This window comes from Chelon labrosus (genome assembly GCF_963514085.1).
Source record: "Chelon labrosus genome assembly, chromosome: 10".
Classification (NCBI taxonomy): Eukaryota; Metazoa; Chordata; class Actinopteri; order Mugiliformes; family Mugilidae; genus Chelon; species Chelon labrosus.
Genome location: NC_140360.1, coordinates 12,303,526 through 12,322,130, shown reverse-complemented (window position 1 = coordinate 12,322,130; position 18,605 = coordinate 12,303,526). Strand labels below are relative to the sequence as shown.

The window sequence follows — 18,605 nt, the reverse complement described above, 5'->3', positions numbered from 1 at the left end:
AACCTAGCTGGGACATTTTCTCGGCTATCGGCATCTGAAGGCAAACCAAAGACCCTTCAACACCCGGGGTGTAGCTGATACAGATTGTCGGTAAACAAAGTAAATTTAACAGGTTAATTAGAGAGGTTTAGAGGGGCTGGTAGATGGCCAGACCAGCCTTTTTCCTATTGTTTATGGTTTGTGTGCTAAGCTAAATTAAACAGCTGCCGGCAGTAATTTTATAGCCTATTAAAAGGCGATGTAAATCTTCTCGTCCAACTTTACACCACAAAGTGAATAAATGCATTTCATGACATGTCAAACTATTTGTTTATACTTATATAACTCTAACTTTAACTTGTGACTAGGTGCATGGGTAAAAAATAAACTGCTATTAAGTCCTATAATTCTCAGTCCAGAGATTATCATGGCATTGACCTTATGTAAGACCTGAACGCGACAAAGTAAGAACACAAATTAGCCATGTAAAATGTGTGTGTGTGTGTGTGTGTGCATGAAAGCCCGAGGCCTTATTGGAGAGTGAGAACAGAGGGAGAGGGATTGAACGCGCTTGATATGACAGAGCGCTGACTTGACATAATCTCTTTCTGTTTGTCAGATGATTCAGGGACTCCGCATCCTCACGCACGCCGCCACACTTCCTCCACCTGCCCGCGCCGTCCCCGCCATTCTCCCGGTCGGGAGGGAGGACGTGTTAAACAGAGGGACCGGCGGAGTTCCCCGGGAGAGCGGAGAGGAAGAGAGGGTTCAACGCGGGCGGCTTAGGTGCTGCTTGCTTTGCAGCCCGGGCCTCATTGTTATTATGATTTATTTTTTAATGAGCAGTGCTGCCCTCCCCTCTGCCACACAAAGCCCTGATTGAATCTGGCATTCCATTAGCATGTTAAAGAGGCCCGGCTTCATCTGTGAGCTGCTGACTGACAGTGGATATCATCTCTGTAATTGCCCCATATACTGGACCAAGAGCCAGCCAGAAAGAGAGAGAGAGAGAGAGAGAGGGGGAGACACAGAACGAGGGAAAGAGTGTAGTTAGAGGGGGGAGGTGGAAGGAAGATAAGAAGCCAGGGATTAGGATTTAAAAGTGGGGATGCTGGAAAGTGGGGGAGAACTGATGAGAGAGGCGGCTGGATTCAGCTGCATCTCTGTATATCTCAATTTGGTACGGTTGGGACCTCATGCAGAGAGCTGGGAATAGACTGTTTGAATGTGTTTAAATTTTTTTTCTTTCTTAGAGCTACACTTGCAGCCCGTGACACTTACCAAAGTAGCAACAGTGTTTCATAACCGAAGCAGTGCATGTACAAAGCTGTTACACAAGGACATTATGCTGCACGGACTTGGTGTTTATTAATGATCCAAGCTAAACACGCAGGAGATTCTAGCGCGTACTGGACATGATACTGTACCTGTCACACATCTATGTGACAGTGGCACAACATCTCACCTCTCATCTCACCTCTCTCCTCCTGCATCTGTGCACAGAACATTTTAGCTTGTTCCTTCACCCCTTCTCTCTCCATCTCTTTCACATCTACTTCCTCATCCCCTGCATCACTGAGCACATCCCCTCCTACTCCTCCTCCTCCTCCTCCATCCCTCTTGCTATTCTCTCTCACCGTTCCCTTTCGCCCTCCTCCTCTCTTTCTCCGTGTCCCTCTCTTCGTCTGCAGTAAATGGTAATTGAACTAACCGTGTGCTGGTAGAGAGCCGCAGTAGAGATGGTTATCCTAACTCCACATGCCACGCATCTGAAAGTAACCCTCTGCTCTCTCTCTCTCTCTCTCTCTCTCTTGCGCTGTCCCTCTTTCCTCTTGCTCTTGTTCTCCCCTGTCCTGCTGTGACAGCGTGACATGCTCGCAGTCCCACAGCATCACCAGCCTTGCTTTAATATCGGAAGACGTCCCAATGGTACCATGGTGAGTGACTGTGCATGTGTGTGAGACAAGCGCGTGCAGCGCCAGCACATTTCCTCTCCTGGAGAGGCCAGGTGACAATGAGAGGCGTCAAGTACGCTGAAGTGCGCGAATCTGCACGACATTGAGATAGAGAACTCTAAATTTTGCCAACATGCCACATCAGAACCCCTGACTCATTGCTTTAAATGCTATACATTGCCACCATTTGTCCTATCATCATAATGTGATAAGTGTTGAGTAAACTGCCCAAATAGAGCTGCTGCATAATGATATTTTATGTTTGACATCGACTCAGGACTCAAACAGCCTTCCAGGTCTGAAACACACATGCACAGTGCTCCTCATGTCACGTCTGTTTTAAATAGATACGTATAGATTTACCGGCGACATGTGCTAGGTTAATGCTTTCAGGTTTTACCATCAAGCAAAACAACCTAATCCATCTATTACAGGCTGCACCTCCCTTGAATCAGAATGGGGTTTAATTTATTAAAAATTTATCCCAAAACTGCACCTGAACACTATGAACCCTGCACACAAGCAAAGACGGACCAGACAGGAGCACGCAAACACACACACACGACAGTCCTCCTGTACCCTCCAGGCACTGCCTGCACCGCTAACACACCATGAAATCTCTAACACTCACAACACATTTGCATGACATTACTGCTGAAGTGCTATAAAATTGGCGCCTGAATACCAACTGCTGAGATGCATTATTTGTTTCTGTGTACGTGTGAGCAGATGGGATAGCAAAGCACAACAGGATTTCCAGCACCAAACATCGTTTTGTTTGATGTCCGATGGCCTGTAAAACACATATTATTATCCTGTGTGTGTAAAAAAAATTTAATTTGAGATGAGGCAAATTTAAAGTCAGCTAGTCCGATTGATCGCATTGGGTCTCCTGTGTGTTGCTGTGGGATTAGCACGGTAATCATGGTGCGTGTTGACACACACTGTTAGTCAGATTGATATGTTTGTTTGAGTGGCGCAGGGCTACACAGCTTTACACAGCGACCGACTTCATTAGCCACTTGCTACTAATCTGAGACTTAATGGCTTTCCCCAATGATGTTGTTCCCGTGCGCAATGTTTTATTCAAATGCTTGCTGGGTCCGTTCGTAGGGTGTTGAGATCTATCACTGTTACGTTCCCTTACACAAACACTCTGTCCAAATCAATGTAGCCATGCCTGAAGAGGTAGTTTATCACCAGCAATTATCCTCCGAGTAATGCCCTCTATCATCTGTCTCAAACCAAACAAATGGGATAAGTCGGAGTTTCAGATTAAATGAATATTGATGCAGCTCCTGAGGCCAATGCTGACATACAGTATGTGTGTGGGAATGTTTGCGGATTTGGAGGACAAAGCGGATCAGCTGGCAGCAGGAAACAACTGCTTTCATTTCTATGTGGCTCCGTACTTTATGCCTGGTTGCTAGGTTGCTTTATTCGGAAAATGTGTACTGTGATAAAATGCCATGTGTGTATCAAGGGACGCTATTGTATGACCACTGCTTTATACAGTGATGGATTCAGAAATATAATGATTTATATTTTTCTTGCCTCGCTCCTCATTATTCTGCCCGGCCTTCAGAACCAGCGTGGCCGTGACTCCACTGAGCGGCAGTGATGCGTTGAGCGCATGCAGCTTGCTCAGGTTTACATGTCACTCTGCATGTACAGTCTGCGTGAGGCCACTGACACTGGTAACGCAGACAGCTTGCGTTGGTGTGCTAGCCGCAGCCAAAACAACAGACAGATGTGACGCTACAGCGACGACGGCAACAAGCCATCATGTAGCGTTTCCTGTTTGCGCCGTGCCTGCTGCACACCTCCCATGCCCTCCCCCTTTACTCTCATCTCTCTCTCTCTCTCCATCTTGCTATCAGAGTCTCAGACTGCGGCAGCGCGGGGCAGTGAGACGGAAAATACAGTGATTGTTTCTGACGAAAATAGAGGGGCTCAGTGAGAGACTCTGAAAGAAAGGATGAACAAGGGGAGAAGGAAATGAAAGAGAGAGAGAGAGACAGAACATCTGAACAGACTGCTGGTAACATCGCTGTGTGGGAATACAGGCATTGGGAGACTGTAGAGAGTAACGGCTCCACTGAGAGCTCCTGATTATGTGTATATTTGTGTGAGTGAGTGGGTAAGAGAAAGAGAAGGAGGGAGAGAGAGAAAAAGGAGGGAGAGTGCTGGGATGAACCATAAAGAGTCTCACCTTGTTCTGCACCATGCACACACAGCACCCCAGCTGTCATCCAGCTTCGCTCTCTTTCTCCATCAGGGCCAGTGGGGACATGCATCATTCATGAGCAGAGACTTATTTGGCTGCGTCATCTCCTCACATAAGTGTCAATAACTTTTTGTGACTCTGGCTTCACCTTTACTTCGGCAGCAGGGTGTACTGTACGCATACCGTATGGCAGATTGTAAACGACAAAAGTCTACCTTAGTTTAGAGGAATAGAACCAGATGATGAATGATTTACTTTCTGAAATCAGAACATATCCTTGAGGCAAATTACACTTTAATATTCATCATATCTGCTGCAGCAGAAAGAGAGCAGCCACATGTCCAGAGTGTAATATGAAAGGGTAATTATCTAAGAACTGTCGTGTCCTGCCCCCAGCTCCCCTTTTTGTCCAGCCTGTCCTCTTCCCTGGGTGCATGCGCCACAGCCTGCTGTGAGGCTGCCTGCTGTGAAGGTCACCCTCCCTGCAGCTATAGATTACACAGGCGCGCACAGTCAGGCAGAATACGATACTGCCCTTGAGGGGAGGTCTGAGGCTGGGGCCGGCTGGAGACGAACCCTCTGGAACTCCTGGATCCAGGAAGGACCAGTCGGTGTGATAACGTATCTACCTCTAGCGTTGAAATGAGCAAAATACGCACATAAAAAAGCATCCATCCATCCGTCAGTTTCAACCTTTATAACTTTTAAGCACACACAAGCACAAAGAATAATTTTACAAAGTGAAGCTAGGAAATCAAAAACACAGAGCGGCATGAAGAAAAACAGCATAAAACCCCCAAGCAGAGAGTTCCAAAGCTAAGAAGCCTTGACAGCCAAAATCAAGTCTCCTTTGGTCTCGACGAGCGTCCTAGCGACAGCCACAAGAGCACAGCCTGAGGATCTGAGGCTGCACTCTGGCTCAGAAGCCTGCAGCAATTCAGCAAATATTAGTCGGAACCAAGCCACGGAGTGCTTTGAAAGTGATCAGTGAAATCCTGAAACCAGCCCTAAAAATGATCTGCAGTGTTAAAGGTTGAGCTGAGGTCGAGTACAATTAGCCCTAAACAGTTGCTTGCATCGGCTGTTTGTGAAAGGTAATTTACTTTTGACTTGCAGAGGGTTGTTGCAGGACAGGAGGGGAATGTTCTGGAGAAGTTGGTCGACTATTGCATGTTTAGGGCAGTAAATCTTTACAATGGATTAAAAAGCGAGGCTGGCAGAACGTCTCTTCGGAGAAAAATTGCAAAATATCTTTCAGGCGACTGACAGATATGATATAACTCTAACTGAGTTTGTTGGTGAAGGATAAATGTTCAGATGATAGAGGAGGCATCCAATTTTCATTTCAAATGAAACAAGCATTTCATTTAAACAAGACAAGGAGAGAAAGAAGAGGTATATATTTGTAGTGTGTGACATTTATCAGATTTTAGCCGGATCTAGCACTTTGAAATGTTATTAAATAAAGACATGCCTCAGTACAGGTACATGGTAGCTACCCACCCTGGATAAACACAAATCTAATCTGATCCTTCTGTATCAGATGATATCAAAGATTCGTCTTGAAAACATTCATCGCTACATTTCTCGTCCTATTTCAACGATGGGGGATGGCGTGTTTCTGCAAAATGGTGCAATGGGGGTTAGTGTCCTTTGAGTAGGACGGGAGCTATTTGACAATGACTCTCTCTGGAGTTATGCCACTGTTTAGAGGTCAGAAGAGACAAAAAAAATAAATAAAAAATAACATACCCACACACATACACACGGGCACACTTGGCAGACCGTGTTTTCTTTTGCTGGCTCGGCTCTCCCTGCTGTGACCTTAATTTGTTCTGTCTTGAGTATGAGTGCCCACCGGGCAGCTGATGCACCTCAAGGGAACAAGCTGACAGCATGTGTGAGCATTACATACATATGGGTTTTTTAGATAGACGGAGGAGGCGGAGGGCCGAGACGAATGAGGAGGTGCATGTAGAGGTATGCATGTCGCAGGCGTGCGTTTGCGATAGTGTGTTGTTCTCAGGTGAGCCGCGGCCACGCTCACAAGTTTAAGCAGAGGAGACGGGGGGGCGGGGGGGGGGCGGCGGCTGAAAGCGGTGAATGCAGGGCCACCAATAAAAGCAAAACAACACAAGCTGTCTCCCTGCAGGCTAATCCTCTAATGAAGATTTGTGGCAGCGGCTGGCTGGTGATTATTGGCCCAGCGCAGAGACAAAAACCATCTTCGGTGCTACTGTAAATACAATCTCTCACGTTTACACAAGCCATCACACGAGCAAATGAGAAAATTTTGGATGGAGGCAGAAACACTGCTGTTACAGTGTACATGGGCGACTGGCGACCGCTGTGCTCCGACACGCTGTTAAAAATCATGATGCTAAATTAATAAGGGACACCACTAAAGGTCCGAACATTAACCAACATAATTCAGACGCGAGGAATGCAATGTGAAGTTGATTATTTTTATGCTGTTATTCGAGTCTCATTGGGCCAATTGCGCGAGTCCTGGCTATGTTAATTTTATGGTAATGCTTGCTTCCACTGTTCCCCTCTGCCTCCTATTTGTTATATTTCATCAGTGCTCTTGTGAACCACATTGCAGCCACTGTGTGAGTTCCAGTTTTCGTTGAGTGCTGGATTGAACATGTAAGCAGGCGTTCATCCATCCGTGCATTCCATAACCGGGGCTGCGACTGCATTAGTCTGACAAAACTGGCAGTGGGAGACTGAAAATTCAATCCAGGCCTCCATCTCCACAAGACTTGCACATCTTCACATAAAGCAGTCGTACTACCGGTGAGTTATTTTTTCTTATAAAGGTCTTAAAATAAAGCAGGCAAAAAAAAAAAGACAAAACAAATATACAGGGAAACATAAATGAGTGACCTCAGATACCTCACTGCCTCAGTGTCCCTTATAGCCTCCTAATCCACACCTCTGGTACCTCGTGCTCCCAACCCTGCCCCTACCTTTCTCCTCCCCCCGCTCACCCCAGGCAGGGGCAGGGAGCTGTGGTGCAGGTCCTGGCAGAGCACCTTTTTCCTCCCTCCCCCTCTAACTGAGGGGTAGGGCCACTCGTTCAGGGGAGAACTTGTTTGGAGACAGGTGTGCATACCAGACGCCTGCATTAAGCTCTGCACCACGCAGATCGCGTATCTACCTGCAAGTGAGGCTTCCCCTTTGCTCCAAGACTTATCTAAACCTACTCCAAAGAACCCTTCCGTTGGCTGTAGCTGCAGTAGCTTTCAACAGCCCAGACGCCAAAGAGGGCACGTCTGATCTCATCCTCCTCCTCCTCCTCTTGCCACGTTTCTATCATCAGACCTTTCTGCATCCAATAAACTGTTATATACGCTGTTATATAGAGTGGAAGAGATTTAGCTGGAAGGAGGAAGGTGCATGGGTGGAGATTTAGGCTATTCTGAGCTGTCCGGGTGATGATAAGGATTAAAAGTTAGCTTAAGGCTTCTTGGAAGCCAAAGCCAGTACCATTCATTCAGTCTGGGTGCCTGGCAGTGAGGTCATAGTAAAGCCAGAGCAGTTCGGATAGATGGGGTCATATAAGGAGGAGAATGTGGCCTCGTGGCTATAAGTAAAGTTCAGGCAAAGCTGTAGGATGACATTCCCAACAGTGTGTCAGATATACTGCTCACACTTCCTCTTTGCATGAGTCAGATGATACAGAGAGACGAGGGCTCAGTGCGTGCTGTCACAGGAAAGCATAGATTTCTCCCTGTAGCCGAGCTGTAACCAAAAAGATTGCCATCCCACCCCATATCCAGCCTTTCTCATCTCATTGTTTGCGCATTTCCTCTCTCTCTCTCTTTACGCCTTAAGTCTCTGCCCTCCTACACTATTCACTCTCTCCCAATCCATGGTTGCTTCATAGACTTCCTCCGACTCCCCCTTTAGCTTCCTCCTTGCTAGCCATGCCCCTATGAATTGACCTTGCCGCAACTCAAGGAGAATTGATTTCTCTTTTGGTCTTTGTGTGAAACCCTATCTCAACAGCACTCTGAGGAATTTCCTCTTCCCCCCAAGAGCTGGATGGAGCTAATTCTCTTTCATGAGGACACTTTTCACTCCATTTCATCTGCCTGCCTTCCCCTCTCTCTTCTCTCTCTCCCCCTCTCTCTCTCTCTCTTCCCCCTGCTCTTCCACTCCTTGTCTCTTCTGAGCACACAGAAATAGAGCAGGCATGATTAATGCAACATCTATTGCCGCCAAACATTAGCTTTGCTCAACCTTTTTACGCTCGGCTGCTGTTTAGGAAATTGTTACTCATGCACCTTCCGACATTATCACCGAATTATCACATTAGCTCGGCTTGACGTTTTACTTTTGACGAGCATAGACGGAAAGAAAACATGAGGGAGGGCTGAAACATTGACTGAACAAGCGTTTTCATGTTTTCCTAATTCCGCCCACTCTCTCTGCAACAAAAATTATTCATGTGAAACCAAAATGAACCTTGTTGAAGTGGGCAACATTCTTCCAAATCTCTAAAATGCTAGAAAATGTTGCACACTTGCAATGAACGCATTTAACAAGCAATACTTTTTCTTGTTTGTTTTGTTTGATATGAATTGGAAACATCGTTCTGCTTATTCATAGTTTCCAAGCTCTATATTATTGCAGAAAGGAAATCCTAAAACAATTCCTAAAGAAGCGCGTTACAGCACACGAATCAAGACATCAATTTGATATTGATGTCTTGATTTGAGACGTTGACTGCAAGTGTTACAAAGTGGATGACGATAATAAATATTCTGCATGACAAAGGCAACAGTACCTCGCTGCAAACACTAGAGAGCCGCAGTGTGAAGAATCATCTGTGCCTCTTTCCACTTTGTGATCAGACTGACTGCTGAAGCATACAGAACATTTTCCAGGCTTCAACTCCCAGGTGTCTTGTAGCCCGAGGATTCCCAGTAAGCAGTCAGCCAGGCTGCCTTCGTGAATGCACTAATGTGACACCATAATCACACACAGGTGCATTTTTGTGCTTCGCAGAGCATCAGCAGCAGCAGCAGCAGCAGCAGCAGCAGCACCAGGCTTGTGGTGGTTGCAGGTGCCCGTCCTGGTGTGTGTAGCATAAACAGTACATTTGACTCTGATAGGTGCAAAAAATAAAAGAAAAGCGGCATCATGTTTACACACAGTGTTTGTTTGGCGTCATTCCGGCCTTCACTTTTAGCAAATGGTGTTTGACTGAGGGCACTGCAGTGAGGCCAGTGGAGCTGTGGGAGACAGAAGAGCAGACACCTCCACCTCCCTCTGCTCTGCAGTGCTACACACATTGATGCCCCCCACACGCACAGATGCACTCACAGACACAATGGGTTGCTTTCCCACCAGTCCAATAACAGGCCTATTCATTAGAGTCTCTTACAGATAGTATTGACAGCCTGCTGACACACAGTCACTCCAGCATAAACAAATGGAGCAACAGAGAAGAGAGGGAGGAAGAGACCTGTTATAGTGGCTTTTATTTATTTTTTTTTGGACTGAGGAAGGATCGCCACAAAGCAGCAGCCAGACTTCCATTACTTCTACAAAGACACACATCATCTCTCTCCCACACACACACACACGTAATGCAGTCTCCCTCCTGGTAAGTGTCACATTAATCTTACATCCTTGGTCACTCTAGAGATATGAGGCCTATTCTAATTACAATCATGGGAATAAGTATTTTATTCAGTGCCTCGCCGTATACAGTAGAGAGAAGCTATTGAAAGGTGAACTAGGTCAAGTGCAGCAGGCGACTCATCACACAAATCACACAGCGCTATTTCACGGCTATCTCCCTACTTGTCAGAAGAAGAAGAAAAAACATTCCCACTGAAAGGATATCCTGCAAGACAACATGGCGAATTTAAGGCCGGTGGCCCACTTGCTAGGAAGCTTGCACAACGCTAGAAAATGGCCCTGCAGAAATCTCAAGTTTCAGCTGCGCTAAAGTGTTCCAGTTATATCTCAGATATGCAAAGAACCCTAAAGGGACATACTGTGCTATGCATACCAAATATCTGGCTCATTAAGGAGTTATAATTACTATGTCACTTTGACATAAACAAAGAGGGGAGAGGGGTCATGGAGAAAATGAGGAGGAAAAAAATGCTGATCGTCTCAAAGACATATTCCCCGGTGTCTCTTTGAGTTGACCTCTGGAACCAGGTGAGTGTGTGCAGACTCTTAGAGAGGGGAGGGGGGGTGGAGAGATGGGTGAATGGAATGAGCAATAGCTATGCAGACAGGTCAACAGAGAGACAGACTTTATGAAGACAGATGAGGCCGGAGTGGGCACACGAACACAAAGACAAAGAGACAGATAGACTGCATGGCCCAGAGCTCAGGAGGTCAGCTCTGACTCAAACAGACAAGACAGATGAGAAATAAAACAACACCCAAACATGAACTGATCGTGACATGACTGAGAATCCCCCCCCCAAAAAAAACTTTGAGATGGAGCAAACTAAAGTAGATTTTCCCAAGAACGCTTGTCAGTCAGTCATCGTGCAGCATTTTGGGTGACAGTGAGGGGACGTTACAGACAGTTCTTATCTAAATACGGATTCCATACCAGGAGCTCCCTCCAGGCATCTGTGAGAGCAAAGGGTAGGAGACAACATGGCGGCTGATCACAATGACACCAGAGTCAATCGAGAGGATCTACGTCAACAGGAGCCCGGTGATCATGTTCTCTTTTAGCGCGCCATTGTTCTCTTCATTCTGTTCCAGCACACAGACGCACTTTAATACACAACAAGAGGCAGCAGCCCCATACCCATAACTTGGTGCAGAGCCCATGTCAGGCAGACAGCACTGCCGGCTGCCTGCAGCTTTGTATGGAGCAAGCTATACAACGCAACCACACATCCGTTGCCATTATCAACATCAGGACTGTCATCACTATCACTAGTAGCCAAAGACCTCTGCCAGGGCCCCAGAATGCCAACAAAGCTGGTTAACATAGCCTTGTGAAAACAACGCCAAGGACAGCGCGGCACTGGTAAAGGTTATTTGCTCAAGGTCATAGAAAAACAAAGGACAGGAAAAGACTAACAGCCCTTCAGACGCGGTTGCCGATGCATGCGGTTCACACAGACGACCCGCACGCGTGCCGCGCACATCCTTTGAACCGCATTATAAAAATGATCGTTTGCCAGAGATATGTTATCTCAACCTGGCAGATTTTCATCGGCGAGCTGAATCAGGAAATTTTAGCTGATCGGAGGTCGAGATCCACCAGCGCCGGGCTTGTAAAGGTCATTACAATGACATTACCCTTTTCGGGGGAGGAAAGCAAGAAATGTCAAATCACTCAGTAGCCACATCATCATGCAAATGGAGCGGAATGTTCAGACAGAAATAATGAAAGATAGCTATCTGAGTGACAGCTTAATAGGGACAAGTCGGCTTTTTTTGGCAGGTGTGAGGGGGAAAGATTTAACAAACCATTAGATCCAATGAAAAACACAAGGATTTGGTATTTCTGAGCTACAGTTCATTATCATTATTTAAATACAGTTCAGTCTGTGTCATATATATATATATATATATACAACGAACGCTGGCAGCATTCAGTGTTTCTGCAAAGGCATAAGTCATTGCCACCGCACTACAGAAGTTACATTCCATGTTTTATTGCCTCTGCCCCAACTGCAGCGGCTAAGAGTTAAAATAGATACAAACATGCTGTAATAAGTAGCCTAAACCCAAACCACTTGGCGAGCTTGCCTGCTGTTTGTTACAGTGGGATAGCTGTGGTTGATGGGTAATGCTGGTGTTAACACGTTCTGGCCAGCTATCCTTTACAGGAGCTGCCTCCACCTGCAACCTGATCAAGACGGTACTTGTCTAACTGTTCCACGAGGCTCAAGTCAGGTAATTGTTCACCTCTGACCAGCTGCAGAAATTCAACTAAAAAAAACAAACTTAAGAGTAAAAAGTTTTCAATTTAACATCAATTCTTATAGTCATAAACTTTACCAACTTAGAGGCTTTAGCTCACGCATTTTCATACTCCCCAGTGCTTCAAACTCCCACACCTCAGACTTGACTACACGACTCCCTATAATCATTAAAGATGTCTGCTTGAAAAACATGCCTGCCGGGAGTGCAGAAGAGCAGAGCTGTGCCTGAATCAGCCCAGGCATGCGTTAAAACAAAGTGGCCTCTCCGGCGGAGCACATAGCAACACACGCGTTTAGAGCAAAGACACACACACAGTTTCGCAGACACGGCCGTACACTAACTAGAAGACTCTAGAACACTTTCACACACTGACACGCACTGCATTGCTTATTACACAAACACTCTATCCCATCCACAGGGGAGCGCGCACACAGGATTGGTCATATCATTGCAAGGGGACTTGCTGCATGAACGTACAAGCTGACTACGTAGAGCACATAGACCACACAGAATCTCCTCTCTCAGACATGGCCACTATGAGACCAGCATACTAAAGAAGAAATAGCTGGCTGACTCACAACAGACCAACACTGTATAATAAAGCTACCGTCCTTGCATGCTAAGGATACTTCTTCTTTTAAAAATGCCATGTGTCTGATGTGGAGTTTGCTCATCACTGATCAGGAGGGAGAAACTACTGTAAAATGTGACCAAAAGAAAAACAAAAAAAAAAATAGATTCTCAATGAATTATGTATTAACTGTACGGATAAAAAGGCATATCAACAGTTATCAGTAAGTTGAGGTGAAACCATGTTTATCACCTCACCTCTCCTGGCAGAACATGAGAATGGTGGAGTCTGGTCACGTGACCAAACAGCCCATAATGATACAGTCCAGCTCCAAACACTTTGACCTTCCCTGTCATCACTCACACCTGCCATATTAATGGCAGACTATTATCGTAATTACAAGTGCCATCCATGATTTAAAGGTTTGTCCGAGCGCTCTGCGCTGACAGATGTCTGTGTGGAATGGTAACCAAGCAGAACACACTGTTAATAAAAAAAAAAAAAAGCTGCTGGTGGCCAAGTTTAAGTAGGGATTAGTGATACAACAGCGCGACTGACCTCTCCAAAAATCCCATGCACCAAAGAGCGACAACTCACCCAAAATCATGCTGTGGGTTGCCTTTGGTGTCCCTGGGTTGACAAGTGTTCCCTCACTGCCCCCCGTCTCTCCTGCTTTCGGTAAGGGACAATGGCTCCAAAAATCTCTTTTCAGAGTTGCTCTCCACTCTCCAGAAAGAGGCAACTCAGAGAGGCAGCACTAGATGTGAGGAGAGACTGCTGCTGCTGCTGCTGCTGCTGCTGTACATGCCGTCTCTTGCGCCTGCCCTCTCCAGGTGAAAAACTGAGTGTGTGTGTGTGTGTGTGTGTGTGTGTGTGTGAAAGAGAGAGAGGGGGGGTGTGTGTTTGTCTGTGTGTGTGGAGGTGGGGGTCCAGTGTTTCTGCAGTGGTGGCTCAGGTAAGCCTGAGGACAGTACGGAGGTGGAGGCAGAGGAGGGGGAGAGAGAGAGAGAGAGAGAGAAGAGGGGAGAAAGAGAGAGGAGGGGGGGAGCCTAAAGTGTGACAGCCAATCACAGGAGGAGGCTACACAACCAAGATCTTCTTCTCCACAGCAGCCAGGAGGAATTGCAGTGGTCTCCAGCAAACAGCTGACAAGCAGTTTCCCCACAACTGTATCGTTTCACAGGGAGCTTTCAAATGGAAGGTCTTCGCTGTACAGTAAAGTCAGCGCCTGCTTTGGTCTCTCTCTCTCTCTCTCTGTGTAAAACACACACTCCCTTCCCCACTCTTTCTCTCCCTCTCCCTGCTCCTTGTTTTTGGGGTTGGGTATAACCTAAAGGCACCTTACATGCCTCCGCTCTGATTGGTGGCGGGCTCGACCAATGGGAACGACGGCAGACACTTGTCATCATGCAGAGTGGAAGTCATGAAGGAGAGACAGAGCTTGACTGAAAATGCTGTCTGCCCACTGTTTCTCCCTTTCATTTGCCACATTCTCCTCACCCATCTCCCCCTCACCGAGAGCGTGATAGTCACATCTGTTTACTGCATTTGTTGTTTATTACCCCTCCCCCTCTCCGTCCTTTGACTCCATGTGCATGTAGACTTGTTAGAGGATTAACCTTTTATCTCTGTGGGGTTGTCCTTCCCTCTTTTTCTCCCTTCATCTCCTTAACCTGCCCTGTGTGCACAGACACACGTTTTATCAACCTGAGGAAAAACAAATCTGCGTTTTCTGTGGACTTTTGACTCGGAGTGGAGTGGGAGTGGGGGGAATTTGGCGAGCGAAAAAGGAGAGATGAAATAGAAAGCGACAGAGCGGAGGACGCAGGAGAAGGAGGGGGCAGAGATTAAACTAAACACAAACTGACAGACGGATGAAGAGACGTGGAGTGACAAGAAGAGACGACCAGAAGGAAGGACTACGGAGACAAAGACAGAGTCGGACACAGGAGACGGGCTGCAGAGAATTAAACTGTGAACCATATAGCAATGCCGCCACTAATTGAAGAGGAGCTTCACAGCCAGCTTCTTATGGTCCACTTCCTCCACACCAAGAAGCCACTGAAACAATGTCTGCTGTCACGCTCGAGGACTAGCCCCTGCCTCTGTCTCTCTCCAGTCTCCCTTGTGGAGAGGAATCAGAGGATAGCTAGGGAGAGACGTTTTGAAAATCACACAGCGACGATGTTATTGAGAAGCTCAGGGCTTCAGAGTAGGCTTAACAAAGCTGTCAAAAAATTAATCCCCTTGGGCGGGCATGCTTGCAAACACACAGATATAGACACGTGAGCCTGGGGCTACAGAAAATGCTTCCTGATGTTCATAGTGCCTCCTCTTGTCCTGCTCTCTCTTTCCCTTTTCCTTTTCTATCTCCACCCCCTCTCCCCACCACCCCCCTTCTCACGCTCTAAGGCTGAGGCTGTGAGTCACTGGGTGCTGGAGTGAATACTAAGAAGGCTGGCTGACACCTCCAATACCTCTCTGCACAGCAGCACCACTGCATACGTTTAAGACACTGTATGTAAACACTCACAGACGTGGATGCCACAAACTCCCACTCAAATCAAACTGCCGGATTTAGAAAACAAACGGCAGCTCTCCCTCTTCCAAGAGTGCTTCCTGAGACCAAACACATTCAACAAGAAGACACTAATATATGCACAGAATAATGAATTTACAGATGCGGAACAAACACTGCGGGATGCCAAAGAACAAACAGGCCGACTCAAAAAAGGAATCTGAGCCTTTGGGTCCTTGGATCAACCGCACAAATGCACATTGTGTCTGCAGGAAATGGACTGAGCGCTGAGAATATTAGTTTTTGAAAATGGGACACTAGCAGCTGGAACAATAGTTATTATCAATATAGCGGTGCGCGCAAGTCGTTCCGTAAGCATTTGTGTGCGTGTGTTTGTGTGTCAGCAAAAGGGCTGAGATAGGGTTTCCTCATTAGTTGTGTTGGTATCAATAATTCAGAGCCGGTCCTTGTTGGCGTTCAATGGTCCGAGTGCTAATGTGCTGTCGGGCCAACGGGGGCCCAGGGCCCAGCGCCACTTTAATGGATGTCATGATGAGAGGGTGAAATTGGAGCATGGTGATCCTGTATCATCCATAGGCAAGAAGGAGGAGGGAAGACAAGTGAGAGGAGAGGACTGAGGGGAGACGGGCACAGGGGGGAGAGGACAGATGGCAACCCTGGACAGGTATGTGAACGAGGGTGAGAGGGAGAGAAACGGGGAAAAGTCAGAGCAAGATGGAAAGAAACTGGGACTATTATGTCCCTCTTTTTACCAGTGGCTACAGATTACCATTGTGTAGCTGCGGTGCTGATGCCTGTCACCTCTGGAGAGGAAGGACACGCATGACAAGAGGACACCAGAGGACTGCTGTAAATCATTATTTCATTTGCAACCCACTTGAGTTGTTACAGGTACTTCATGTGTCAATAATCTTTCCAAAATTGAGTGGAGAACGTTTATTTCATTTGTCCAATTACCTTACTTATAATTTTAAGTAGAAGAATTTTGTTCCTCGAAAGAGTCAGCCCATTCAAACCTAGATTAAACAGATCAAGATCAATAAAATGAAATAAAATAAAATAAAATAATGCACAAAAAAAAAAGTCTGGATGGTGATTAGTAGTTGACCTATGCTGCCCTCTGTTGGTGTAATCCTATCAATACAGGATTCATTCCTTGTGTCAAAGCATGGACAGATTCCCACCTCCGGTACTAGACAGCAGTCTGGGAACGAGCCATAATGTAAAATGATCCCATGTAAACTGAGAGGTTAAAATGTTCCCACAGCCATGTCAACACACATGAGTAAATAAGGGAACCAAACAGACAGTGCACACACCTGGTTACTGTACTGATGACCTGCCAAACAGGATATGATATTTCTTACCGCAGCAGAAAACTATCTATAGAACAGACTTATCGTATAGATAACGCTGTCGTGGGCACTGGCGGCGCTTTTATCTGCAAACTGTTGAACTAGGTAACATGCACAGAGCCCGGGCGCAGCAGGTCAGATGTGAAAGGAATGACTGCTGCGTATGAAAGACTTACAAGGATTCATTCAGGCTGTGAGAGATACACTGACCCTGAGGGAGAGAGCGTGTCAAACTCAGCCATTCAGATAATACTAAGATCTATCTCTTTCATTCTTCTCTGCAGCAAAACGCACAGTAAATCTACACTCGCGGAAACTTGCCAGACAGACTATAACTCACTTCGGTACAACGGCTCAAAGTCAGTGTCAGAAAACAACCTCTGTTGATCATGAATTCTGGTCATATTTCATGAGCCTGCCCTCGGGCACTGTGCAGCTTTTCAGAAATGTCATTTTGCCTTTTTTTTTCTTCCTGCAGGGTTTGCTTGCACAGCAAAAATAGATAAATAATAAAGAGAATTCTGTTCATACACAGTCCACACCTTAGGCTTTGGGTGTCTTATGGCACCGTGGTGGTGAATTTAGAGGCTGCCTATGAAGGTCAAAGGTGAGTTGGCCAGGCATGCACCAGGCGTCAGCATACTTGAGCTTTGCCTCACAGTGTGGCAAAGCAGCAACTAAAGCTACCAGACAATATATCACTGCTTATTAGTCTATGATATGTTAGGTGGCTTCAGAGCAATGCCGTGATGCCTATGGCACACCCTGTCTAATGCATAGCACATCAGTATGAACAAAAGGACCTCTGCATTCCCCTTGAACTGGCCTGAGCCTGCAAGTCTGACAGGCATATCACTTTGCAGCTGCGAGGGATAATCATCGCACTAAATTTAGCCTATTGATCAGGTTTGGATATGTGCAGGAAATGTGGCCAGCAGTGTTTCTCGCATATTTTCTTTTCCTCAGGAAACACTTGAATAATTCAGAACGCGTTTGCTCAGTTTTGATCGTCTTTGTTGAAAACGCATTAGAAACCATATTGTGTGGAACAGATGGAGTGGAAAAGTTTTTCATCAATTCCCCAAGACAGAAATACATTTCTAAATGATTTTTTTTTTCTCCAATTTATGGACCCAAAATCTATTATTTTATTTCCACTTCAGAAGACATGCTAATGCTCAAATCATGAGACAGTAAAGGCGCGCCTTGATGCAGGACATTTATTCTTTCCCGTTTAATTTTACAAACAAAATGAAATCCCACTTTCTTGATTCTGATTCTGGGCTTCAGTTTCATGTATTCATCGCACATGTAATTCGATGTGTGATGCTTATGCTTTAGCACCATGCTTTTGATCAAACCGCCCTGTCAGCGAAGCTTCACAGACTGTAATTGAATTTGCAGAGAGAGGAGATGTGTGTGCACAGGTGGGTGTGCCCGCCCTGTGAATCCACACTTGCCTACAGAGATGGAAAATGTTGATGTTGACTGTCACACTCTCACACGTCCCTGACATTTTTACACCAGCACCAGAGGACAGGATGTCTTTCTTTCCAGCCCAATCCCACGTTTACACCACAACCACTCGCGGTTCGTACTCGCTGAAACTTCGCTACAGTCATTTTAACTATTCTATTCTCAGCGGACACAATCCTGATTGTGATTGCAGTGTATTTAAGCAATTTGAATAATAATTTTCCCCAGAGTCTATTTATAAAGCTCAGAAATTCCACAGCCTGGAGTGAAACTACAGTCTGCAAACAGCATTTTATTTTATCTTAGCTGGTGCTGCACATATTTATTTCACACAAACATTTAATCCAATCCCTGCAAACAAACACACACACACACTTATATTGTATGCAAGCACACAAACGCACATACACGAGATGAAATCAGATTTCTCCACATGTGTTGTGTTCAGACCGGAGAGCAGCGGCAGACAGGTGGAGCTGTCAGGAGAGTTTTCAGCTCCACAGACATACAGTATGTGTGTTTGAGACAAGAATGGAGATCAGTGATTTTCATGCATGCTAATGCACATACACATACCTAT

At 46.1% G+C, this 18,605-nt stretch overlaps 1 protein-coding gene across 1 annotated transcript in view; it reads right to left on the bottom strand.

The window, feature by feature from the left end:
- znf385a (zinc finger protein 385A) overlaps window positions 1-13,604 on the bottom strand; it is a 50,687-nt gene extending 37,083 nt beyond the window's left edge. The window contains exon 1 of the mRNA XM_084554172.1: window positions 13,253-13,604. Coding sequence (XP_084410298.1) covers window positions 13,253-13,262 — 10 coding nt within the window. The 5' untranslated portion in view covers window positions 13,263-13,604. The remainder of the gene's footprint in view (window positions 1-13,252) is intronic.
- Between the last annotated feature and the right edge of the window lie 5,001 nt (window positions 13,605-18,605).